Source organism: Martes martes (assembly GCF_963455335.1).
Source record: "Martes martes genome assembly, chromosome: 10".
NCBI lineage: Eukaryota > Metazoa > Chordata > Mammalia > Carnivora > Mustelidae > Martes > Martes martes.
The window spans coordinates 70,790,792-70,817,161 of record NC_137898.1 but is presented as its reverse complement, the minus strand read 5'-3'; the positions used below and the strand labels follow the sequence as shown (position 1 = coordinate 70,817,161).

At 34.7% G+C, this 26,370-nt stretch overlaps 1 protein-coding gene across 5 annotated transcripts in view; it reads left to right on the top strand.

The window, feature by feature from the left end:
* PICALM (phosphatidylinositol binding clathrin assembly protein) overlaps positions 1–26,370 on the top strand; it is a 102,662-nt gene that overhangs the window by 63,170 nt on the left and 13,122 nt on the right. Inside the window, exons 13-21 of one of the 5 annotated variants that reach the window (XM_080815702.1) lie at positions 5,176–5,325; positions 8,548–8,628; positions 12,785–12,892; positions 14,720–14,851; positions 14,938–14,968; positions 15,152–15,251; positions 18,333–18,356; positions 20,220–20,279; positions 21,658–21,762. In XM_080815702.1, the coding sequence (XP_080671828.1) occupies positions 5,176–5,325; positions 8,548–8,628; positions 12,785–12,892; positions 14,720–14,851; positions 14,938–14,968; positions 15,152–15,251; positions 18,333–18,356; positions 20,220–20,279; positions 21,658–21,762 (791 nt within the window). The remainder of the gene's footprint in view (positions 1–5,175; positions 5,326–8,547; positions 8,629–12,784; positions 12,893–14,719; positions 14,852–14,937; positions 14,969–15,151; positions 15,252–18,332; positions 18,357–20,219; positions 20,280–21,657; positions 21,763–26,370) is intronic. The other 4 variants (XM_080815704.1, XM_080815703.1, XM_080815706.1 and 1 more) reach the window with 4 other exon arrangements.

The window sequence follows — 26,370 nt, the reverse complement described above, 5'->3', positions numbered from 1 at the left end:
ATGTAATTTTGGAATTTCTGTTCAATTAAATTATGAAAAGAAGTTTTAATAAAGGTGAAGAGGAAGGTCCCAGTGTATGTTGAAGTATGAAGTCATTCTTTCAATGTTGAGTAACTGTTCCATAATCAGAAAATGCCTAAGGGTTATTTTGGTTTTGGTATAGGGAAAAAAGTGACTTATGGGAGAAAGAAAACTTCTGTCATGTAAATAAATATCTGATAAGGTTCTAATAAAACTCACATGGTGTTATCAAGTAGTAAACTATGTTCTGACTGGGACTGTCATGACAATCTTTATGTTACTTGTATTTAAAACTTGTAGTTAGTTGAGACCTATAAGATTTTGGTACTCAAAGAATTTTCCCCTAATAGTAACAGGAATGTTTGCTGCCCTGTAGTAGTTATTGATCTTAGAGTGACTATATCTTGATCATTGACCTGGCGTCTTTGAAGGATTGAACCTAGTCCATGTCAATTTTTAAGCAGTTTTGCATAGACATATAGTATGTTTTCAAATTATTTCATTTGGTTGGTTGTGATGCTTCTGTTTTATATATGTAAGTATTATTTTATGAACACCCCAAAATTATTTGGGAGTGAAAGGGGAGATATTCTGAGGAAGGATACTGTCTATAGAATAGGGAATGGCAAGCTACCTTAAAGTTTTATTGGTTCACATGTAAAATCTGAATTGATCAGCTTACTTCCCATAGCAAGATAAAATTAATTATTCTAGAGAATTCTTATGTTAGTATGAATTAGACTTGTTTCCTCTCTCTCTATATATATTTTAATTTATTTGACAGATCACAAGTAGGCAGAGAGGTAGGCAGAGAGAGAGGAAGGGAAGCAGGCTCCCTGCTGAGCAGAGAGCCTGATGCGGGGCTCAATCCCAGGACTCTGGGATCGTGACCTGAGCCGAAGGCAGAGGCTTTAACCCACTGAGCCACCCAGGCGCCCCAATTTTCCTCTACATTTTAATGACTCGAGTTTTAAGAACTTTTTATCATTTTTTGTAGTTAGTTCTTGAGGCTCTGTGTAGTATAATAGAGTGCAGTCTCTGAAAACAGGAGTTTTTATTTATTTTGTTCAGTGCTATATTATCATTGCCTAGGACACTGATTTTTAATAAGTTTGTTGAATGAGTGGATGTTTTCTTTTTTTCTGGACAGGTTATTTCTGGTTCAGGATATGGCAGGTAACAAATAGTGAAACGCTAAAATACTAGATTTCTAGACTAATCTTGTGAGTCATGACTTGATAAAAAAAAGACTTAGAAGATTAGTTTAATTTAGCTACATCTGAAGTTCTCAGAGTTAATTTCTAAAACTGATAAGCTAGTTTAAGGTCAATAAATATTTTAGAATTTTTTTATCTGAGTGAAACATAGCAAATTTAGAAAGTAATTTTTTAAGATCCTAATGATATGTCCTAATTTTAGGATTTTTATTCTGGCAAAATTTACATGCTTATTTTCTGCTTACTGTGGATTGTTTTAAGAAGTTTAGTAGAATTGACATGACCATGTAAGCAGTTTTAGCTTGCCCCCCCCCCCAAAAAGAAACAAAACAAGTAGTTGTTTCCTAAATAGATGAGAAATTTTACGAAAGTCTTAGTGAGAACAAATACATTTCAAAGAAACTGAACTGTGAAGTTATTTTATTTGGACACCATATATAGTCAATTCTAATAGTTAACAAATTAAAAAGTTTTGGCTTGGGATTATTGAACTCATATGAAGGCAGATAGACTATTTTTGTGGGAGAATAATTTCATGAAATTTCAGCCTGTAAAAGTTGTTTAATGTCCTGTTAAAAGAAGTCATTGCAGTCTGTGGGTGAATACTGTATGTTGGAACATACTTAATTATGTCTTATTTTTCTGTTTTAGGTTATTTTTCTCTTGCTACTATTTCCATCAAAAATTCCTTCGTATTTTAGCATTAGGCTTGTTATGTACAAGTGAGACCATTAAAAGTACTAAAAATACAGATCAAGTATGGTGGGAACAGAGGCTATATAGCAATTGACCATTATTTTTCCAAAAGCTTATCATTATATATGAGGAAAGGACAGTAATGTTTACTGTGAACCTCTCAACTTAAGAATTAAATCTTGTCTTGATTTTGATATAAAGATAATTGATTTCTGAGCCGATGATAATTTCAGAGTTTTGACTTCTGCATAATTGGATACCTGAAGAGTGTTTTAAGTCAAGAACTTTGAATACTTCCTAAATCAGTCAGTATATTTTTTATATCCGGGACATTCGGATTAAGATTTTTTACTTTATTTTTGAAATTAAAGTTAGATTGAGATGAATAAATCATATAAGTAAAAAGTTTTGATCATAACAGTAAAGTGTTAAAAGTTTTTTTAAATTAACCATTTACCTAAACATTTGAAATATGTAACATTTTAACATCATGCTGCTTTTATAGCTTGTGGCAAACCAAAGGTATGATTTTTTGATAATCCTAAAATTTTACTCTGTGTTTGTCTTGCTTTCATTTGCTAAAATGGTTTTTAATAGCAGAGTTAGTACTTTTTAAAACAGATTCGGCATTAATTTAGTTCTTACCATAAAGCACCACAGAGATGCTGTGTATTCCTAATCACAGGTAGTTAGTGATGCTGAATTTAAGGGAAATAAGGTTTGACTATATATTTAAAAGGCATTTGAGAGTCCACCTAAAAATGAACTTCAAAGAGAGAACACAAGCTCTTCTGTTCCGCTCACTGCATTATTAATGAGCCTTTGATTTTTCAAGAAATGGTCTGGAGTCTGAACAGACATTTCACGTTGAATACTAATATGTGAGAAGATTTAAGTTTATATCACCTTTAAAACTTTGTGTTATATCAAATCTAAAAATGAGCAATATTATCAGCCCAGTACACTGATGTATGTCTTAAGCTAGATTTTAGAATTTAATTTGGGCAAAAAAGAATTACCATTCTGAAGTTAAATTTGCTTTACTCCACTGGCATGAAACACACAATGCTTTAGGGAAAACTTATTTGTGTCAATATAGGTATCCAGTATTTAGGACCTCAGCATTATAATATGTCTGCTGTATTAATCCTCAACTTTTTGGGATTATTTTTCTTTGACTGTTGTAACATAAAACACTTTTCTAGTAAGTAATACAGGAATAATGGGAAAAATAATTTTTAAAATAAAAACTTTATTTACTTATTTATTTTCCATTCACCAGTCTAGTGAATAAAGTTTAAGTTGGGATAGCTGGAATGTTATTTTCTTTTAATCTTAATGGATTTGTTTTATTATTAGTAGCACAGTATCCCCTAACAGATTAACATCATCTATATTATCTAATAATTCTGTCAAGTAGATTAAGAACTGTTTTTTCTTACTGTCTAGTCAACCTAAATACAGTCACACTTGCTTGTTTCTGCATATTCTTCTCTAAGATGTTTCATATAATAGAAAATGATTGATAATAATTACTTAGGTAAAACTCAATCATTCATCAGAGCAGCAGATAACTAATGACTTTTCCCAAACATGTCTTTTCTCATAAACTAATAGATCTGTAATAGCAGAATGTGTTTTTTTGAATGACTTCTCTCATGGCTTCTTTTGCATGAAAAACTAGAGATGTTTTGGGTCCGACCATGTATGATATACTTTAAAAACCTCATGCCACTATTCAGTATTTTAAAATAGTACTTTGAACAAATTGATGAACTCTAAACAATGCATCCCCTTCTTTACACAGAAAGGAGTTAGAGCGGTCATCATTATAGTTTTATTTTAGGACAGAAAACCTTTTTCTTGTTACCTATTTTCTACTTCTTATTTCTTAATTACTTTTTTGGATTCTTTTCCCCCATCGTTTCATTTATTAAGGAGTGGGAGATGGGAATGGTTTTGAACATGATCGTTTTAGTTTGAATACTGTATCAGTGAATTTTGATACATTTGTAAGACTTTATTTTTGGGTGTAAATTGATGTTCTGTAGGAATACTACCTAGAAAAGGTCCTGTGTGATAAAAAAATTAAAGTTTTAAAAAATGATTCTGTGTAAGCCAGTGACCTCAATATTTTCTTGCTATTTCCTTTTTTAAATAGTTATAGGGTTTGTGGAGCACCTGCTTTGAATTTATTGACTTTAGGGGAAAGTGTATTTGTAGTGAATGAGCTGGTCCTTATGCTATTTTTGTGTTCTTATTGTTTTATCATACAGTCTTAGAGTAAAATACAGTGCTTAATATCATATTGTTAAGTGAGCACCACGAACTATAGTAGACAAGAACAGGCTTCTGGTTAAAAGTATAGAATGTAGAGGTTAGGAGGGTTTTGCTGCTAATGATGAGTGGTTTTTAGTCATTAGAATGGTGATTATCTTGAATGAGGTGTAGGTATAGAAAATATCTGATTCTAAAATAACTTTAGAGGTAGGATTTGATAATAATACACATTTGGTACCATCCTAATATGGAATAGTACTTTTGTTATTACTTTAGCAAATCATTTAAAGCCTTAATGATTTCACTTTAGAACTCTTAACTGGACCTTCATTGTGGTTTCCAGTCTATGAAATGGCCACCATTCTTTTGTCTCTGTTCTTAATTTTTCTAAAATTCCTTTCCTGTTTCTAAATCATTAGACCTTTTCTTCATCTTTATTTTTTAAAATTTCTACCTCTGAACCTATTTAAGACTTACCCCACATGTTATAAATAGCCCTTTACCCCTAATTTTCTTTGTTTTTTGATATTTTACTTATGCCACACACATACTATACTGGTTGTTTATATCTTTCACTTGAATAAACATAGGTATGCCATGAAAGCCAATACATTCCCATATAGTAGGGTGGGGAACATGGTCTAGGGTGGGTGGCTCTTTTATCGATGCATTTTGGTTATTTTCTTTTTTACCTATTGGCTTCCTGATGTTGGAGAGCAGATCTGTCCTTAGTATGCTACAGATGTTAATTGGACACATAAATGTTTTCTTCTGACGATTCATTTTAAAAGATGTTAAATGTAGTTCTTCCATCTTAATGACAATGATTAGGTATTTTGCACTTAAGATTAATAAACAATAATATAGCTGCTACTTTTCACTTTGCATCTTTTGACTAATTACAATACTAATTAATTTACTTCCTTTCTTCATTTTGCTGTAATGCACTTGGACTGCACAGATCCTTTCTCTGCTACTGTAGATGCTGTTGATGATGCCATTCCAAGCTTAAATCCTTTCCTCACAAAAAGTAGTGGTGATGTTCACCTTCCCATTTCTTCAGATGTATCCACTTTTACTACTAGGACACCTACTCATGAAATGTTTGTTGGTAAAGTACCATTTAACCTTTCTTTCCAATTAATGTTTATACTGCCTAAGTATTTTTTACATATTCATTAATTATTTTTAAGGCGCTGCAATAATTATTTTGGATTTTATTATCACATTTTAAAATAAACTAAATAACAATAATGTAGTGACATTTTAAAATTAGTGTCCCTAATTTTATTTAATCCAAGTTTTTAGGAAAGATGATTTCCTTTGAAGTTGTGGGTTGGTGTTTTTGTTTTTTGGGTTTTTTTTTTTTTTAGTCTGTTGTTTTCCATCATATTATAGTGTGATACTCAAGCTGTCTAACATCATTTACCACATTTTCCCCCCATGTTTTGTTTATTAATTAAGAGAGTTGGCTGTAGGGTAACATCTCTTACACTTACTAATATGTATGTGCTTATATCTTTCCCTCTTTGTTTAGGAGAGAGGATGGTTTTCATTCTCAGTAGCTATCTTTTTTTTTTTTTTTTGAACTGTGAATAGTACAATTTTAGATTGTCTTAAATCCATACATACCGTCTGTCCCATTCTTAAGGGTTTCACTTCATTGTTAGCCTGGAGATAAATGACAAGTAGAAAATGAAAACAACTAAATCGCCTTTAGTTGTGGTTTAAAAATCTGTAAAAAGGTAAAATTTCACTCCAGAGTTACACAAAGAAATCTAAGTTTATGAATATATATAGTAACCTGAAATTAACATTTTTCAACCCCGTGAAAAGATTCTGAACACCCCTTAAAAGATGATGAAACTGCTTTTATTCACTTCAGAGAAACAGCTTTTAAGGCGATGCAAATTTAAATCTGTGTTTAAAGCAGCATGCTGAAAGTCAACTATGTACCCTAAATAGACATGTGGCCACATTCTGAACATTCTGTTTGATACATATGAGGAGGTGGAAGAGAGGTGACTAGAAAAGAGTAGTTGGAGATTTTAGGAAGTTCCAAGGCAGGTGCTGTCATTATATATAACTAGTCTCATAGCTCCAAATTCTAAGAATTAATTACAGGCATCCATTCATGTCATTGTAACATATTACAAATTAAGTAAAAAGTGGTTGAAACTAAATTTCATATTTTGCTACTCTTCAGAAAATTTGTGAAATGCTGTACCTTATTTGCTTGGTAAAAAAAGGTTACTTGAGTTATCCTTGGAACGTGGTTTTCTAATAAGTTTATATTTTCTTTATACTTATTGAATATGAACTAGCATGTATTTAGTGGGTCTGGCTTCTTGTATCATTAAGTCAGTTGTTTTAATTAGGGGTATGAAACAGCTATGTCTTTACTTTTGGTCTTACAATTTCTGTCTTTGAGGTCAGACCAGTACATGTGCTTCAGTATGTCAGTCTTCTATTCACCCTAGAGGGACAGAATGCTATAGGCTGTAGCTATTTCACATTGAAACAGAACCAGAGTAAAAATATAAAAAAATTCTGTGAGAGTTAATTATTACTTACGCTTTTCAAGGAAACCCTTTAACAGAAGGAATGTACAAGAAATGTCCTTTTCCTAATGTTTTTTTAAGTTTAAGGCTTTTGGGTTGGGGCAATAGGAAGACCAAAAAGCAAAGAAAGTTAGTAAAGTTGATGGCCATATATGCTAAGGTGAGTAGGTGCATTTGAAGATTAAAATCCTAGAATTGGTGATTGTAAGCTTGTGAGGACCTCCAGAGAATATTTGGTCAAGTTCTCAACTCTCATATTGGTAACAGAATTACTACCATTTTTATGGATGTATCATGTGAGTCCGAGAAAAGTTAATGTCCTCAGACAACCTGGCTGATAGGAGCAAAAGCTTGAAGCAGGAGTCCTGTGTCTTTGCTTTACAGAGCCCTTTCGTTATGGAAGTGTTGACTTTATTTAAACTCTTACGTTCTTTGAGTGTAAATAGTATAAATGAAAGCACAAAGTATACTTAAAAAAATATTCATCTCTCAAGTTTTATCATTAGCAAAAACTTATTGTTTAGTACTTGGGTTTTTGTAAAAGTGAGTCTAGAATGGGAAAATGTAAATCACTCATGTCAACCTAGGCCATTAGTCTAGAACAAGAATCAGCAAACCTTTTCTTAAAGGATCAGATTGTAAATATTTTTGGCTCATGAGTCATATAGTCTCTGTTGTAGCTACCAGCTTTGGCATTATAGAATGAAGGTAGCCGTAGACAATACATAAATGCGCATTTTGCTGTGTTCCAGTAAAACTTTATTCACGAAGACATGCAGCTGTAGTTTGCTAATGTCTGTCCTAAGAAGAGGCTTTATAATAAGAAGACTTTTAATCCACATTAAAAGTTCCTGAGAAGTAAGGTTGTATAATTAAAATTCCAGCCGTTTCTTACTCAGAGCATGAAAGGACCACCCAAGTTATGTCATTCCTACAGCTGTGTTAGCCACGTTTCTGTTGCTTGGTGGCATATTTGACTAGTGTCTACCATATTAGAGCAGATTTATAAAACATTTCTGTTACTAGAAAGTTTTTGGGTAGTGCTTCTGTAGAACAGTGGTCAGCAAACTTTTTATGTAAAGAGCCAGATAGTAAATATTTCGGACTTTACAGGATACATAAGATCTCTGATACATATTCTTCTTTTATTTTCTTTCATTTTTTAAAAATAACCCTTTGAAAATGTAAAAACCTTCTTTAGCTCACATGGCCATATTAAAAATAGGCCTCTGGCTATAATTTGCCAACCTCTGCTCTAAAGGATTAAGAACGACCGAGAAAAATCAAAGAACAGCTACATAGACACCCTCTAACTCATTCAGAGTAGGACATTGGTCTGATGATGTGAACCCCAATGTACAAAGTAGTTTGTCCTCATTAAAGCAGTTATAAGTCAAGAAGATTGGGTTGATGATCCCAGCTATGCCATGTCTGTGACCTTGTTCAGGCCTACTTACTCATCTGTAAAAGAAGACATCAGAAGACATGTTAATATTGCAACTGCTGCTTATTTCTCTAAGGACATACATGTTGGTTACTTTAAAAATTTTGTTGTGAATATATTTTAAATAGACTATTCATAATGGAGACTTAAGTGCTTTTTAAAATAAGTTGTAATGTGAAGAACACTAAGAGCTTGGACTCTCCTGTCTTTTGTTTGTTCATTTGTTTTTTAATTATTCCATTCCACTCTTAACTGTTCCTCCTCATTTTTCTCTTCCTTTTTTTCTGTCTCTCCCCCCCCCCCCCCACCCCCATGTATGCCTTGTCAGATTCTTTTTGTGGCACTCAAGCTTATCCTAATACTACCCTTATGTGCCATGAGCCTTCTACTGTAGCTGGTTTATTTGGAGGTAGGTAATGGTATCTCTAAAGTTTATCAATTTATTTATGCAGGAGGGAGTTCTTTGTTTTCTTTAAAATGAGGTTTTGTTTTTTTTTTTAATTTGGTTAAGAAAAAATATACTTGCTTTTGAGGAACAGATCATTTTTTCCCTAATTTTGTTTGTTTTAATTAAACACAGGATTGTTTTGTGAGTGGATACTTGTCATCTCCCTACTTTAATCCGTATTCAAAAGGTTCACATTTTCAGAGGAGCTTATAACATTTTATTATTACAAGCTTATGGAATTTAAAACTCTTTGTATAGTGATAGAACACTAAATAATTTTGACTTAAACAGTTGTGGCACAGATGCAGGGAGATTCTCCTGGAAACAGGCATGCTTTGCCAGCACTATGCAAAGGCAGAAGAAACCGGGAACAGTTTCCAGAGAGGCATGGCCATTTTGATACTCATTTCTGTCTTTCCAAACATGTTCTAGGCCAGTGCAGTGATAATGAAACCCCCAAATCCAGCTGATTTTATTTTTTTCTTTTTGGTGTGTAGGAGTTGATTACCTTAGTTCAGTTGGGATTGAAAAGTAGGTTTGACACAAGTGAAGAATGAGGCTCTTGACTGGAAGACTTGGGCATGATTAAAAGGATTTAAAAATGGAAATTATGAGGACATTTGATGGAAAGTATGTGTTTAGAATTCAGTGAATTTGCATTTGAATTCCTTTTTGAATTCCAGTTCTACGTCCTTACCTGTGTGACTTGAAACAAGTATTTGACCTTTCTTAAGCCTATGAAAATTGGGATAATAATAACTTACAGGATTGTCATGAGATTTACATATATGACTGTATAAAATCTAGCGCTATGCCTGGTACGTAGAATTATCATTAAAACTACTACTGAAAACTATCTTGTGTATGCAAATCATTTTATATTTGTTATTATTTAATCATCAGATACAGCCTTGAACACTTTTTTCATTGCTTTTAGACATTATTAAAACTGCTATGGTTGTTCACTTTTTTGGCTCAGCATTTGCTGTGAGAAGCTCAAGAAGTTCATATAACTTTAATAGCAACTAAATATAATTACTATAGCTGTAATAATACAATTTTCTTTTTCTGCCTACTAGTTTATATAAAATGAAATACTTGGGATAAACTGAAAACCCCTAAAAGATTCTGAAATCAGATAATCTGAGGTTTAAGTCTTGGTTTTGCTACTTAATAAATCTTTGACCTTGAGTAACATTGTTTAAGCTCTTTGTTTCCTCATCTGTAAAATGAGGATAATAATGACTATCTCATAGGGTTATTGTGAAGTTTAAATAATACACTGTTTATAAAGCTCTTGTTTTAGTGTTTCATAGGGTTTAATAAATAGTAGAAGTTACTTTCACAGAAAATATGAGATCTAATTTATTATGGAACTACCTCTAAAATCCCTTAACAAAATGGTATATTTTTCTGGATGGTGTTTGGAATGCCTTTCTGTCCCCAAAGCTTGTTCATCTTGTACCATGCAGTTAATTTATTATTGTCCTCCTGATAATTTGCTCTGCCAGCCAGTGATTTCTAAATGTTGATCTGTGAATCATTGATAGTCAGTGGTAGAGTTTTCACTGGGCCTTGGTGAAGTGAAAGAGTAGGCAGTTCAATGTCATGATTATTTTATAAGTTAACCATAACTCAGAACTTGTTCATCTTTTTTTTTTTTTTTTTGGTCTCTGAATTTTCCTTTTGAGATGGTGATAGTAGTTTTTAATCTTTGTTTTAAGTAACTTTTAAAAATTAAGTCCTGGGAAGCCTTGGTGGCTCAGTAGGTTAAGCCGCTGCCTTTGGCTCAGGTCATGATCCCAGGGCCCTGGGATGGAGTCTGACATGGGGCTCCTCACTCAGCAGGGAGTCTGCTTCACCCTCTGCCTGCTCTGCCTGCTGTTCCCTCTGCTTGTGTGCGTGTGCATGCGCTCTCTCTCTCTGATTAAAAAAAAAAAAAAATTAAAACCCTAACAGTCTCCCAAAAAATGACTTGGGATAAAAGGCCATTAAGTTGATAATGTTCATTGAAATGAAAATGTAGAACTCTTACCTTGAAGATGTGTTACTACTTAAAATATTGTTACTTTGAAATATATTGCTTGCTTCCCTAGGAGCCAATCAGATATTACAATTTATAAAAAATTTCTTTTTACTTTTTGCATACCTAGAGACATTTTTAAATTTGAGGTGCTAGCTCTGGGGTACTTTACATCCTCTCAAACTTTTTACACTTTTAGGTAGTAGTCTTGTAATTGCACAGACTGATGCCCCTAGGGACCATAGTAAATGGCTCCTCTCTTTAAAGAAAGTAATAAAAGGATTACTGTAGAAGATAGGTTTATCTCTGATATTAACCAGATTCTAGAAAGGTGGGATAAAAGAGGAGAAAACGGGAATTTGATATGCTATCCTAGTTATAAATTATTGTTGTGTATATTTCCTAAACTTTGGAGACCTAGCCAGTGTACTGTTTCCAGAATCATTTAACGAACAATTTGTGTATTTCTTACACTGATGGTTCCACGGGCACAAAATTAAGCACAGTAGGTTTTTGTCTTCCTTGAGTAGATGCGTAAGTTCTCATAGAGAAGAACCAGTGAGCCCATGGTGTAATTCTTAAACAGCTTGTACACTTTAAAATGTTGTTAGGGGCACCTGGGTGGCTCAGTTAAGCGTCTTCCTTTGGCTCAGGTCATGATCCCAGAGTCCTAGAATCGAGCCCTGCATCAGGCTCCCTGCTATGTGGGCAGCCTGCTCCCCCCTCTCCCTCTGTCTGCTGCTCCCCCTCCTTATGCTTCTCTCTCTCTCTCTGTCAAATGAATAAATAAAATCTTTTTTAAAAAATGTTATTAAACTGGTAAGTCTAGAAATCTAGAAACCTCTTGATGAATGGTCAGTTTATATACTAAATTGTTTTATACTTTGATAGTGTTTTTGTTCTCATTGTATGACCATTGTGGTGGTGGTGGTGTTTTAAGATTTTATTATTTATTTGAGAGAGACAAAGAGCTTGAGAGAGCGAGAGGGAGGGAGAGAGCGCATGCTGGAACAGAGGGGAGGGGCAGAGGAAGAGGGAGAACAGATTCCCCACAGAGCAGGGAGCCTGATGCAGGGCTCAGTCCCAGGACTCTGGGATCATGACCTGAACCTAAAGCAGATGCAGATGCTTAACCAACTAAGCCACCCAGGTTCCCCTGACCATTGTTTTTAAGAGTGGTTTAGGACGTAATTATGGAATAAGAACTTTTTTTTTTTTAAAGATTTATTTATTTGAGAGAGTGTACACAGCGTGCATGCAGAAGCAGAGGAAGAGGCAGAGGCAGAGGGAGGGAGAATCCCAAGCAGACTCCCCGGTGAGGGCCGAGCCTGGACTCCGGCTTGATCCTAGGACCCTGGGATCGTGACTTGAACTGAAACCAAGAGTCAGCAGCTTAACCAACTGAGCCACCCAGGTGCCCCTGGAATAAGAACATTTTTAAAAACTTATGTCCTATGGAATACTCATGATAGATCTAAAGTGTTACTTTTAAAGGGGGAACCTAAGGATTAATGCATTGTAACTTTCAGAATCCTCTTCTCAAATGAACTTAAACCATATTGCATTTAATTAATAATTTAAAGGTGGAAGGAAGGTGAGAGAAATAATGGAAGGTGAGTAGGTTGGTGGGGGGAGGGGGAAGATTCCAGGATCTAAGTAGAATCTCTAAGTATATATTTTTTAAAACACTGTAGAATATTTACTTCATTACCAAGTGATCATTTGCATTGTGTATATATTTTACTTCATGCAAAGTCCTGGAATTTTAGATGTGTTTAGTTTTTTAAAAATCATCAGTACACAAAATTAAGGTAAAAAGATAAAGATTTTACTTTTGTAATGAAACAAACTTAGTAGTACAACTTCAGTTGCTCTTTCGTTAGTTTTCTTTGTCAGTAGGATGATTTTGTTACAGAAAAATGTCATCACCACAAAAAGATGGAGTAGTGTTAAGAAACATTTTGCTTGAAGGATTGGCCTTATTTTTCATTGGGGGAATTTATTGCTTTTTTCCATCCTATTGTTGTCATTATTAAGAGCTGTAAATGTAGATGTATTAAAGAATTGAGCTTTTTCCACTTTGGTTTTCCTTAGGATTCACTCCATCTCCAGTTGCACAGCCACATCCTTCAGCTGGCCTTAATGTTGACTTTGAATCTGTGTTTGGAAATAAATCTACCAACGTTATTGTAGATTCTGGGGGTAAGAAAAAATTGTTCCGTTAACATTACTATAATGTTCTCATTTAGATTCTGTGCAAGGACAGATAATAATATCTTTTGAACATATGTAAATAGATTAAATTGGGGTAGCCAGTGAAGTTGTTTTCTCTTCTCCCAGCTACTAGATGAGAAGAACTTCAAGGGATTATTAACTGTTACCCTTTTCTTAGTGGTAATTTTGATTCTGGGAGGATTTTGTTTCTCCTAGAGCTAAATGAGATCTTGCTCACATTAGATTGGTAAATTACTAATGGTTATGTGTAGAATGTTGTGCTTTGTAGTCATTACAATTTTCACCTTTACTGAAATGAAATTGGCTTTTTTGAAAAGTAGGAAAAATAAAACATTTGGTACCTGACTTGTTGAGACAGTCGGTGCTTAACCAGCTAGGATGTATTAAGTACCAGAGCTGTGGGGGCTTTTTGTTATTTTAAGGATGGTTCTTTCTGTAGTATGCTTGTTCATTTGTCTTAAAATTAGGACTTATATAAATTTGTAGAGCCAGGTTTCCATTTGTTTTCATCTAGTATTTTGTTAATTTGAAGTTTTGTAAAGATTAAGAGTTTCCATAAAATTTATTATTCTTACCATGGGATGATTTTTGATTTTGATTAGTAAATAAGTTCAAGTCATTTGAAGAAACATACTGAGGCGTTTTTGATTTTATAATATACGATTATACAAAAAGTAAGCAATCTTATAAAGAGTATGTATGGACTAAGAATTTTTTTTCTCTGTGCACTAGCAGGTTTATAATTACATTTTTGGATGCATTTGGCTTTTTCCTTTTGAGTGTGTTTTTCTTGGAAAAAGGATAAAGTAAATAGAGATCAGCTACTCATATTTTGTACACCACCATTTTTGGTGACTTTGTTTTTCAAATTCTTTATCAGTCCTGGATCATGTTACTGAGTCCTTTACTGTATTTGATTGGATTCACTTTTCTCGCTTTGGTAGAGAACCTTAAGGGATCTATTTTATTTTCATTTCTAAGCAATGTCCTAGATTGGTAGATGGTTTAATGTCATTGGAGCATAAGGTTAGCAATTTCTTAGGTATAATTTAGGTTAACTGTTTTTAGACAGAAGAAAAGTGATAATCAAATGGTACATTTTTACTTCCTTCTAATGTTGTGGTTTACGTATACCTTACATTCTCTACTCTGAAGAATGTAAAAAGGTCTGCAAAATATTTATTAGACGAAACATTTTTCAAAGGAACAGAGATGTATTTTTTGTCTATATTTCTTCAGGTATAAGTGAGTCTTCAGAAAATCTTGCCAGTGAGGGGGAGAATTCCATTCCATTCCCTTCTCTTACACAACTTTGGAATAAGAATTGTTTACTCGAATGCTTCTTTCTCGTCCCCTTTAACCTTAATATAATTTTTTTTAAAAGATTTTATTTATTTATTTGACAGAGAGAGAGATCACAAGTAGGCAGAGAGGCAGGCAGAGGGTAGGGGGAAGCAGGCTCCCTGCTGAGCAGAGATTCCCAACGTGGAGCTCGATCCCAAGACCCTGAGATAGTGACCTGAGCCGAAGGCAGAGACCCAACCCACTGAGCCACCCAGGTGCCCCTAACCTTAATATAATTTTGTTGTGAAATAAGACATGACAGCTCTTTTCAATCAGTTCACTTTGAAATGGTGAATTTCTCCCTCTTCCATTTAAAGTCATTAATTAATGCCCAACGTCGTGGAGGACTTTTCCGGTAGACGAACTAGTAGAAAAGGCAGAGATCTCCAGTAGAAAGCTAGCACCTTAAAGTCCCTTACAAATCTTGTTTCATCTGTTTGTAACTTTAAGGCTTTGATGAACTAGGTGGACTTCTCAAACCAACAGTGGCCTCTCAGAATCAGAGTCTTCCTGTTGCCAAACTCCCACCTAACAAGTTAGTATCTGATGACTTGGATTCGTCCTTAGCCAACCTGGTGGGCAGTAAGTATCCTTTAACCTTCTTCACAATTAATTGTATTATAAAAATGAGTCTAGTTTTTAAATGCTTTATTTATTTCCTGTTGTAGATCTTGGCATTGGAAATGGAACTACTAAGAAGTGAGTGTTTTATATGTATTATTTCTCCCATGTACCATTTAGAGGTTGATTTGGCTTTTATCTCAAAAGTATGTGTAGACTTGTCAGATCTGCATATTAAATGCTTTTTGTTCAATCTAAGTATATAGTAAAGAAACTTTACAATTATAGACATTTAACATTCTCACTGATGTTTATTTAAAGTGATGTAAATTGGAGTCAGCCAGGTGAAAAGAAGCTAACTGGAGGATCTAACTGGCAGCCAAAGGTTGCACCAACAACTGCTTGGAATGCTGCAACAATGGTGAGTTGAAAAAGCTCACAGTAACATGACTAATTTAGGAGAATAACATGAAAATGTTTTTAAAGTGATAGCTGTAAGTGGGAAGATTTGTTTATTGAGTTTTAGATATATAAGTAATTTTTTATTTTTTTTAAAGGAAGCTGATTGATTGTATTTGCCAAGTATATTTTAGTAGCCAACATTTATTTAAGGGTTACTTTGTGCCAGCCATCATTCTAATAAATAATGTGTGACTTTTTCTTCTATAATCCTCAAATTAACTACATGTGGTGGTAACTATTACTGTCCTCACTGTGCAGATGAAATGGAGGCACAGAGTTATTACATAATACGCCTAGGATCGCAGAGTTTTTAAGTGATTGGGTGGATTTTTAGAATACAGGAAGCCTAACCGCAGAGCTTAAACTCTTTAATCGTTACCCTCTACTTCTGATCACAAATTTATTAGTATTTATCTAGAATATAAAATCATTAGTGTTTTTCTGATCTCACCATTGGGAAAGAAACTGTACGTGTTTGGTTTTTGTTAATGTTGTCGAATAGTTCATAGAGTTGATTTTCCTTACTTGTTATAATTATATTCTTAAAATCCCCTAAACACCAAACCATTGCTAGGCGCACACGTACATGTGTACATATTTCCTCTAGCAATGGTTCAGGGTTCACTGATATAGTATTGGGTTACTTTAACAACATAGGTGCAGCAAATAAGGAGAATTGCCTATATGTGTATGTACACACACACACACATACATACACACATATACCCCTTACATTCATTATTATCTCAAATCCTAAAAAAATGCTTGTTCTAGTAGATGCCCTTTTTTTTAAAAACAGAAAAGAAAATGTGATTCGTAAGAGTTAAGTGACTTACTTACCTGAGCCTACAGCACTAAACTTGAGAATCCAGCCCTATCTAGCTGGCTCCACAGCCAGAGAGCTTCTTGTAGTAGTATACTGCATTATTCCCTGTGTTCTCCATCCCTCTGGTCATTGTTATATCAGAGCTGAAACAAGGCAGAATCTTATTTTGTTCAGCCTCAGCTGAGAATGAAGGTGTTAGGCAACAGATTTTTCACTACTCCATGCATGTCTGTCAGTGACCTTGAAAGCACCACAAACGTTAATTTTCGGGATCACAGATTTTAGTAAGTAAGCAAATTTGTAAATATAGAATGTATGAAAAATGAGGATTAATTTATATGCCAGGTAACTAGTTAGCTTCTAGTACTGAAGAAGTTCTGCTGATGTTTTTAATCACTATAAGGTATGGTTGTCCCAGAGTAGCTTTATGGCTCTACCCCTGTCCTTAGTCAGCTGCTATTTCACCAGTGCGGGAAGTTTTCCCACGTTAGAGAAAACCAGTTTCTTCTTCTTCTTCTTCTTCTTCTTCTTCTTTTTAAATTTTATTTATTTGACAGAGAGAGAGAGAGATCACAAGTAGGCAGAGAGGCAGGCGGGGGCGGGGGAAGCAGGCTCCCTGCTGCGCAGAGAACCTGACGCGGGGCTTGATCCCAAGATCCTGAGATCATGACCTGAGCCGAAGGCAGAGGCTTAACCCACTGAGCCACCCAGGCGCCCCAAACCAGTTTCTTCTTAAAGAAAAATTTAAAACAAGCTTTCTTAACAATATTCTGGAAATAAATAGCATTTTGATTACACAGGCTACACATTGTAGCCTTCCTGTTGTTAAAGACCACCATTATCCCTCTTATAGCAACTTTCTTGTATTAAATCACTTCCAGAGCACCACCTTGTTTTCCTGGGCTTAATCATATGTGAAAATTACCAGGGCTCAGCTAAAAATAATGTGCTAATAAAATTTGTGACATTATCTAAAGAGTTTTGTTAGGTTTAGTCTTCTTAGATGGAAAATAAAAATTTAGCCAACTTTTTTTTTTTTTAATTTAGCCACCTTTTTAAGGCAACACTTTTTCATTAATAGAGGTCCCTGCCATTACTAATAAATCCTTGCATTTAATTAGCTTGTTAGATTTTTACACATAAATGTATCCTCACTATCTTGAGTCTGTTAACACTGCATTCTTGGGGAAGTTTGAATTGATAGCATCCCAATTACAAGAATAAAGTTAGGCAATTTCTCTTTTGTAAGTATAAAACATCTAGAAAGCAGATTTTAGTTGAAATCCATTCCCTCTGACTCTGAATCCCGGGTTTATCTGCACTATAACAAACTTCACTGACCAGGGGATGACAAGAGGTTAGGTTAGTGGATTTTATACTGTTTGGTGTGAATTACACATTGATAATACATGAAGACTGTTAAAAATCCAAATGCTGACATGAAAATACAATGAATATTTTATTATTTTGTATTAAATTGGTATTAACCTATATGAAATATTAGAAGTTTGTAGATAGCACTTGACTTAAGATTGACTACCAGAATGTAATGGGCATTTAACCAGTTAGAATTTGTATGTAAGTTGATGATATTTATGCAACTGTGTCATTGTGTGTCATCTCTTAAGAATTTTCTTAAAATATTTGTATGTATGTATATAATAGAGTTTCTTTTTAATGACTAACATAGAGGGCTGGTGATGTGATTCACTACTTAGATAAACTGCTGCTTATATCATTTCTTTACATTTCTAACCTTTTTATTAATCCATAAACACTGTCAAGGTTTTTGAACTTTTTTAAGTTAAAAAATTCATTGGTCTTTTATTAATCTCTATGATGATATTATACTACAAATTCTTTGAATTATTGCTTGCTTTTTTCCTGAGTGGTAGACATATGATGCAACCCTGTTTATGGGACGCACTGAATTTTGCAGTGTTGACACTACTGATAGATTTTATGTTTTATGATACTTGTCATAAACTATTAGATATGCAAGGGGATTATGTTGGAGAATAAATTTCCCTTGTCAACCTTGATAGTGTTTTAGTATAGGTGTTCTTCCATTAGATACTGAAAATACAAGGGATTTTAGGTAGTTAGTGAATGTACATGTGAACTAAAATGCTCTCTGTGTATTTTCTGTTGTGTAAGTATTTGTTCTAATCCAGTGTTATTGCATTATGTAATTGTTCTCCCTGGGAAAAACAGAATGGCATGCATTTTCCACAATACGTAAGTGACCAAAAACTAGCCTTTTTTGCAATAAATTGGCATGCTATTAACCACTGCTGTAGCAGAATCTCATAACCTTCCAGCTATTCCTTTTTTCACATTCAGATTTTCAATGTGCCAGAAATTCTTTCTAGCATCTACTGATTTCATGGATGTGTTGCAGAATTGATTCTGATGGTGGCATGGGAAATACAGACTTTTTTTTTTCTTGCTTAACATTCTGCCATTTGCTGCCAGATGGCTGGGTGTCTGTGTGTGTATCTGTGCTGCCACTATGCACTTGATGATTTCTGAATGAAGGGAAATGTTGATTGTTGTAATGTTGAAAATAACAATTGCATGAAATCTTACAGGCTTCCGCTGTACTTGGCAGTTTGTCTACTGCTCTTGCAGCTCTCAGTTTTTAAGTAGGGAGAGACCAATAAGTCCTACATGCTCACTCAAATACTAAACTTTTAACTATTCACTTTAGTTATGCTTCATTTAACTGCTCCACGCATATGTTCAAATTGCCGTGTAATTTCAGTTATTTTTTGTATTTCAGCAGTGTTATTGGTCTTTCTCCTGTATTCAGTTTCAGTTTTCATTATAAGATCACACACACACACACACACACACACACACACACACACACACGGGATGTTGTTAAGACAGCAAATACATCTAAAATGATTTTGTGCTCACATTATGTATTTACAGAAAGCTTGAGGTAAGGTAGAAGATGGAGGGGAACTTTAAACATCTTAGGGCTAGGTGGTTCTTTTAAGCGTTTAAGAATAAACAGATTTAAAAATTTCTTGCTCCTCCAAATTGGTGCTTTGTAGAAGATTGTTTAAATAATTTACAGAGTAAATTATAAGAAGTACTAATACACGTACTCTGTATAAAAACTGTGTGCCTCATAAAAATAGTCACACTCAGTAGTGTTTTGAAATCTTTGAGGTTCTTTGAAAAAAGTGAATTGAGGTCTTCAGAATAAATTTTTGAAAGATCAGGTTATTAATTGATTTGGGATCTTTAACTTTTTTTTTTCTTGCTCAAAATACTGGAGCACCTAGGAAGACATTCACTAATACCTTTTCTGGGTAAACTTTTTTTTTTTTAAGATTTTATTTATTTATTTGAGAGAGAGATAACGAGAGAGAGCAAGAGAGCAAGAGCAAGGAGGAGAGGGAGAAGAAGGCTCCCCGGTGAGCAGGGAGCCTGACCCGGTGCTCGATCCCAGGACCCCCCGGTATCATGACCTGAGCCGAAGGCAGGTGCTTAGCCAACTGAGCCACCCAGGTACCCCTGGGTAAACATTTTTGTAATAGCAATAGACCTCAAATTTTAGAACGTTCAGTATTTTTTTTTTAATCTGAAGATCTTTAAAGCTGTAAAAAGCACGTTGAAATTTTAGATCACTGTTGTATCTAAGTTAAAATGTTTTTTTTTAATTTTTTTTTTAAGATTTTATTTATTTGCCAGAGAGAGAGAGAGAGAGAGAGAGAGTACACACAAGCAGGCAGAGAGGCAGGCAGAGGCAGCGAGAGAAGCAGGCTCCCTGCGGAGCAAGGAGCCCGATGTGGGACTCGATCCCAGGACCTTGGGATCATGACCTGAGCCGAAGGCAGCGGTTTAACCAACTGAGCCACCCAGGCGTCCCAAAATGTTTTTTTTTCTGATCTGCTTTTCTGCTAATTTCAAGACACTCTTTTTTCATTGAGCATTAATTGACACAGTTATTAATGATCCTAAGTGTCACATTTAATCACAGCTGTCTTAGCAATTCTTTTTAGTGGAACTATGCTCTTGATTCCTTGAACTCAGCTGACGTAACATGTGTTATATACATCCTTGTTTATTTTTTCTCCACCATGTCAGGCACCCCCTGTAATGGCCTATCCTGCTACTACACCCACAGGCATGATAGGATATGGAATTGTAAGTATTTTTCCAGACAAAACTTTTTGAAAATAGATTGATTTATATTTAACATGCCTTTTTATAGTTAACTAAAAAAAGAACTTGGTGACGCACATACCTTTAGTGCCTAACATAGAATCTTGTATCATAACATTGGTTTCATAAATATTTCTAGAATTGTCATTATACAGTAGATATCATTTATGAATGTTCATAGTATTACCTGGCTTCTTTTTGCCCTCATAACTTTGCTAAGTATTTTATACTTCATTACAAATTTGTTTAAACATGAATGTTATCTCCAACCCTTTGTGTGCCCTTACATTAATACCATTAAAGTCTTAAAACCTTAATACTATAGGGGAAGAGAGGAATTAACATTTCTTGAATTGTGTAGGGGCATATTTAGTCCAGTATAGGCCAGAGAAACTTTCCTATGACAGTGATTAATTACTACCATACAGAAATACTTGCCTTACTTTTAAGCTGCCCACAATCCAGTCTACACTGCCCTTACTCTGCCAACTCTCTAAGACTCACTTAGATAAGAAATGGAGGTAATGGCTTCAACCCCTGTATGTGGTTGAGGAACTGTGTCTAATAGGAGGCAGCATCACATCCCTTGGGATTGCTACTGTGGCTGCTGTGCTACTTCTTTATTTACATTTTATGGAAGTAGCTCTGGAGTTTAATTGAAAGGTAGAACCTGTAGAAAGATAAGATTATAGAGTATGGTATTTTAACCAAAATGATATCGTGGTGTGTATGTTCTATTTGGTTACTTCTTTGTGTTAATTCTATACCATGGAGTAGTAGTTTTTAAACACCAAGTTTTTAAATACCATGGTTGGTTGAGACTCAATTTTCAGTTACTCGAGAATGAACTAATCTCTTCATGTGTTATTTAAGCCTATTCTTGGTTCTCCCTAACAATAGATGAAATAAAAGGAAAGAACCATTGAGAGTAAACCACTTCAAAGAAACAACTGTATTCACTTAGGATCACTTGCATAATGGCATAAGAACTAGATTTGACATTCAAAGGTAGTTTATTTTGAAATATCTTAGCCATTTTACAGTTTCAAGTTTTCCTATGTCTAAAACTGCAAATTTGAAAATTTTGAATTGGTTAAAATTTTGTCTGCCATACTGTAGTAAGGTTTAAATTTTGCTTAAATTTAAGCTTTTTTTTTTTTTAAACCTTACATCAAAGACTTTAAAAAAACTCTTAAGAATTTATGGCCGTCAGTCTTACTTGTATTTACAAGAATTTTTCCTTTGAGTTAAAATACTAGTACTTTCCATTTCTGCCATTCTTCTTGTTTACTACTTAAGCAAAATGTTAATCGACATTAACTAACTTAATATTTTTCTTTTTCTTTTTTTTTTTTTTAAGCCTCCTCAAATGGGAAGTGTACCTGTAATGACGCAGCCAACCTTAATATACAGCCAGCCTGTCATGAGACCACCAAACCCCTTTGGTCCTGTATCAGGAGCACAGGTACTAATGTGCCATATGTAACTCTTTTAAAATGTGTGTGATGTGGGAAGGATAGAATACTAAAAATTCCTTTAATACAACTTAAACAAATTGTTTTCCCCTTGACAGTGGACATTATTTGCTTCTTTATCATCTAAAAAAGCTTTTAAGAATATTGATTATTTGGAAGAAGTGGACAGATTACAAACATTAAGGGTGGAAAATTCTTCCCAACTTACAGTTGGTCGATGCAGAGGACAGTTTTTTTTTGAGGTTAAGGAACCTACTTTCTGTTTGATTGTGGCTTTGCTCTCCTTTGTGAACCCTAGAAACCTTGAACTCAGAGCTCCAGTGTTTTGGCTTGACTGGTGCTACAACAAAGGTGTTGCCCTTAAGATTTGTGGAATGTGGCAAGTCTACAAAAAGTGGTGAATGTTATTCTTTCACTAGATACATGTATTTAAAAACAAATGGTGGTGGAGGTGGGGGATGGAAAGGCAAAAAAAAAATCTTGAAATGCCATGCTGACCTAATTTCTTTAAAGAAGAGACTTTCCTCTTCAGTTGTTTCTAAGACCCTCTCCCAGTTCCTGAAATTTCACCCCAAATATTCACACTTTCATCCCATTATTGTTAGCACTGGGAGAATCTGGATTTTTTTAGAAAAGCTTTTCCCCACTATGGTTAGAAGAGATGTGCAGTTTCTTTGTTACTCACTTTTCTTGTGGCATACTAGTAGATATGACACTCAGGAAGTGATAGAATGGCTTCTCATTCTTTATGGCTCTGCTCCTGTTGTGTAACACTTGGTAGAAATTACACGCAGTTGTTAAAGTACTCCTTTCTTACACTGCTTCTGATGCTAAGTGATTGGTTACTTTCATGTGTTTAAAACTTATTTGAAAACATTGATGTGAGCATTTGGTAATGGACTTGTTATTCCTTTCCCACTTGAATACATGTAGTATTTCCATTTGCCAATCTCTACACTGTTACACTACCAATATTAGTTTGTATTGACCCAGTCTGAATCTAGTCTCTGTGTATTTCATAGACTTGGGAAGCATGGGTGATCAGGCCTTTTGTTTTTTAGACTTTTGAGCATTTAACTCATTTCATAAATTGGCATCTCAGGGACTACCAGTAACTTGGAGTGGATAGTGAATTTAGTCCTGATTAAAAGGTAAAATCCATGTTCTTTGGAATTGATATATTTGCCTGGATGCCTTTTTCCCCCCCCTTTTGTCCATGTTAAAGTAACCTTTTCTTCCTGTTCCTTTATCAAAGTATTTATAATGAAAATAACTGGGAGTGAGGGTAATTGATGCAGCCATAACTTTTTTTTATAAGTCAGTTATTTTGTATGTATTTGTTTTATAAAATGGATTTTGGAAATATATACATAGTTTACCGTGTGTTCTGTCTTTTACCAATAGTAGTTCTAAATACTGGCTTAACTTGCTGAAGAAGTGCTAGATTTTGATAATCTTTTAAAATGTTGATGATTTCCCTAATGGTTGGTGTAGATGTTTTCTTGAGATTGTAGGTCTCCCTCATGTCCTTTTTTCTTTTTTTTTTTTTTCCAGTTTTTTTGTTTGTTATTTATACTTTTAAGCTCGGATATGGATCATTTATTTTTTTAAGGATTTATTTATTTTAGAGCATGTGCGAGTGGGAGGGAAAGGGCAGAGGAAGAAGGAAAGAAGCAGACCCCCTGCTGAGTGTGAAGTCTAATGTGGGGCTCAATTTTATGACCCCGAGATCATGACCTGAGCCGAAATCAAGAGTTGGATGCTTAACCAGTTGAGCCACCCGCACCCCATCATTTATTTATTATTTTTCCTGTATAGATTGAATGATTAGGACCTTAAATGTATTTAAGAGAAAAAGCTATATTCCAGTGCTACAAATTTACCAGGAACTGCTTGAATACCACCTGCTTGAACACCACCTGACATTTTCTGAGCACTTGTATCACCTTCTCAAAATAATTTTTAAGGTAGATGGGCCTGCTATCACCATCCCGTTTTATAGATAGAGAAAGCCGAGACTTGGAAAGGTTCTTCACTTAAATAAATGATGAAATGTAACTTACCCCAGGAATCCTTGGTTTCTGGTCCAGTGCTCATTTGTAACACTCTTCCTCTCTGCTTAATGGGATTGGGCCCAAATGGCTTCTATACTAGCACTGTCTTCCTTTTGGCAGCAGTGAACTACTCTGCAAATCTTTGGGTTACCTGCTGGATTATAAACTACATTTACACATCTCAGAATATAACTTCTGTAGATGTCAAGAACATCTGTAGTGTTGGGAATGCTTTGAACCTTACTCAAACATTTTATATGAATTTGCTTTAAAAAAAAAATACATGGTTTAAAAAATTGTGATAAAGGGACACCCAGGTATTTCAGTGGGTTAAAGCCTCTGCCTTTAGCCCAGGTCATGATCTCAGGGTCTTGGGATTGAGCCCCGGGTCGGGCTCTCCGCTCAGCGGGGGGAGCCTGTTCCCCACCCCCCCACCCCGTGCCCTCTCCCCCCACCGCCTCTCTGCCTACTTGTGATCTCTGTCTCAAATAAAAAAAATCTTTTTAAAAAAATTGTGATAAAAATCTGCCTTTATAAAAAGTGCTGGTCCCCTAGCATCTCCTCTTATTCTAGGGTTTTTATCCTTTTGCCTTCTAAAAATCCACATAACTCACTAAAACACCAGAAAAGTGCAAGAATTTCCATGGGCATGAAAAGAGACAGTGACAGAAATACCTTGTCCTAATGAAATTATGCCAGAAAAGAAGAGAATAAGAACATTAGAGTAATTAGTTTTAAGTTAAGAAATCAAATTTGATGTGAGCACTTAACTCTAAATATAGATTGAAGAAAGCATGTAAGGAAGCAAATAGATAATTAGAAAAAGAGAAAATCGGGTGGCACTGAAATGGCTCAGAAAATCTTCTGTCGGTTTCAATCAGTTGAAGGGCAGAATCTCAAATTTTTTTTTTTAAAGATTGGATTTATTTATTTTAGGGAGAGAAGGCGCAAGCAGGGGGAAGGGCAGAGAATTTCTAGCAGACTCCATGGCTGAGACACTCATGACCTGAGCAGAAATCAAGAGTCAGATGCTTAACGAACTGAGCCATCTAGGCTCCTGAGAATCTCCTAACTTTTAATGTTACTTTTCATTACTTTAACCCTTTGTTCTCTCTTCATCACAAAGCCCCATTAGTTTTTTTCTCTGCTATCATTACATCCATCCATCTTGCTTGCTACAGCCTTCACCCAGATTGGAACCCTTTATCTCATGCTTAATTTACAAGAGTCTCCCTGTGTTTCTTGTCTTTCTAATTTAATTCGTTCTGTAGATACTGGAGTAATCTATGTGCAGTATTTTTAGCATCTTATCTTTATATTTAGAAACCTAAGGAAGTGAATCTAAATATAACTGAATATATTACCCATCCTCTTAACTTTCCTTCTTTCTTAACAGCTACCTCACAAAGTCTCCTAATTTGTAAGAGTAATAGTGAGTAAATAGAACATTCAGGTTCTTCAATTCCCATGCCTTTACAATTCTCAGAAAGTATCCAGTGTTATCCTACTGCTTGTCTTTGCCAGAAAACCTTCATATGTTACAAAGTAGACTTACTGTTTGTTCTTTTTTTCCTTTGGTAATGTTTTTAGTTGTTTTTTTTTTTTTAAACGGTTTTAGTTTAGTTTTGTTGTTTTTTTTTTTAAGTTTTATTTTATTTTATTTTATTTATTTTTATTTTATTTTTATTATTTATTTATTTATTTATTTATTTATTTGACAGACAGAGATCACAAGTAGACAGAGAGGCAGGCAGAGAGAGCTGGGGGAAGCAGGCTCCCTGCTGAGTAGGAGCCCGATGTGGGGCCCGATCCCAGGACCCTGGGATCATGACCTGAGCTGAAGGCAGAGGCTTATTAACCCTCTGAGACACCTAGGCGCCCTTAAGGTTTTATTTTAATTCCAGTTAGTTAATATACAGTGTTATATTAGTTTCAGGTGTACAATATAGTGATTCAACACTTGTATACCTTATCCAGTTCTCATTCTTTACTTATTCTTTAGTCTTCTCTTGTCCCTTTCCAGTACGTCTGAGATCTGAAGCTCTTTTCCTTATCCTGCGTTATTTTTCTTCATAGAACTTACTATTACCTGACATCTGTTTGTCTGTCCTCTCTGTCTGTCCATCTATCCATCCATCCATCCAGCCTAGCAAGAGACTCCTGGAATGGATTATAAGCCTCATAGAGGTAGGCTTCTGTGTGTTTGTTTACTTCTTTGTCCCTGATTCTTAGAACAGTGCCTGACTCATAAAAGTTTTGAACATTGTCAGACTAGTGAACCTGGTTGAAAACTTACCTTCTCTGTTACATTAACTTACTTGTTCTTCATTGATCTTTTCACTTACTTATAACCATTGTGTAATAATTTATAGCCATATTTAAAATTGGTTTAATTTGTTAGCTTTTAATGGTTCTGAGACAGTCCTTTGGATTAATTCTGCCCATTCAAATGCTAGTTGTAAACAGAATAATTTTTCTTAATGAATTAACCTTTTAGTTCTCTCATTATTTTCCTCCTGTTTTTCATTTGGATTCAAAATTCTT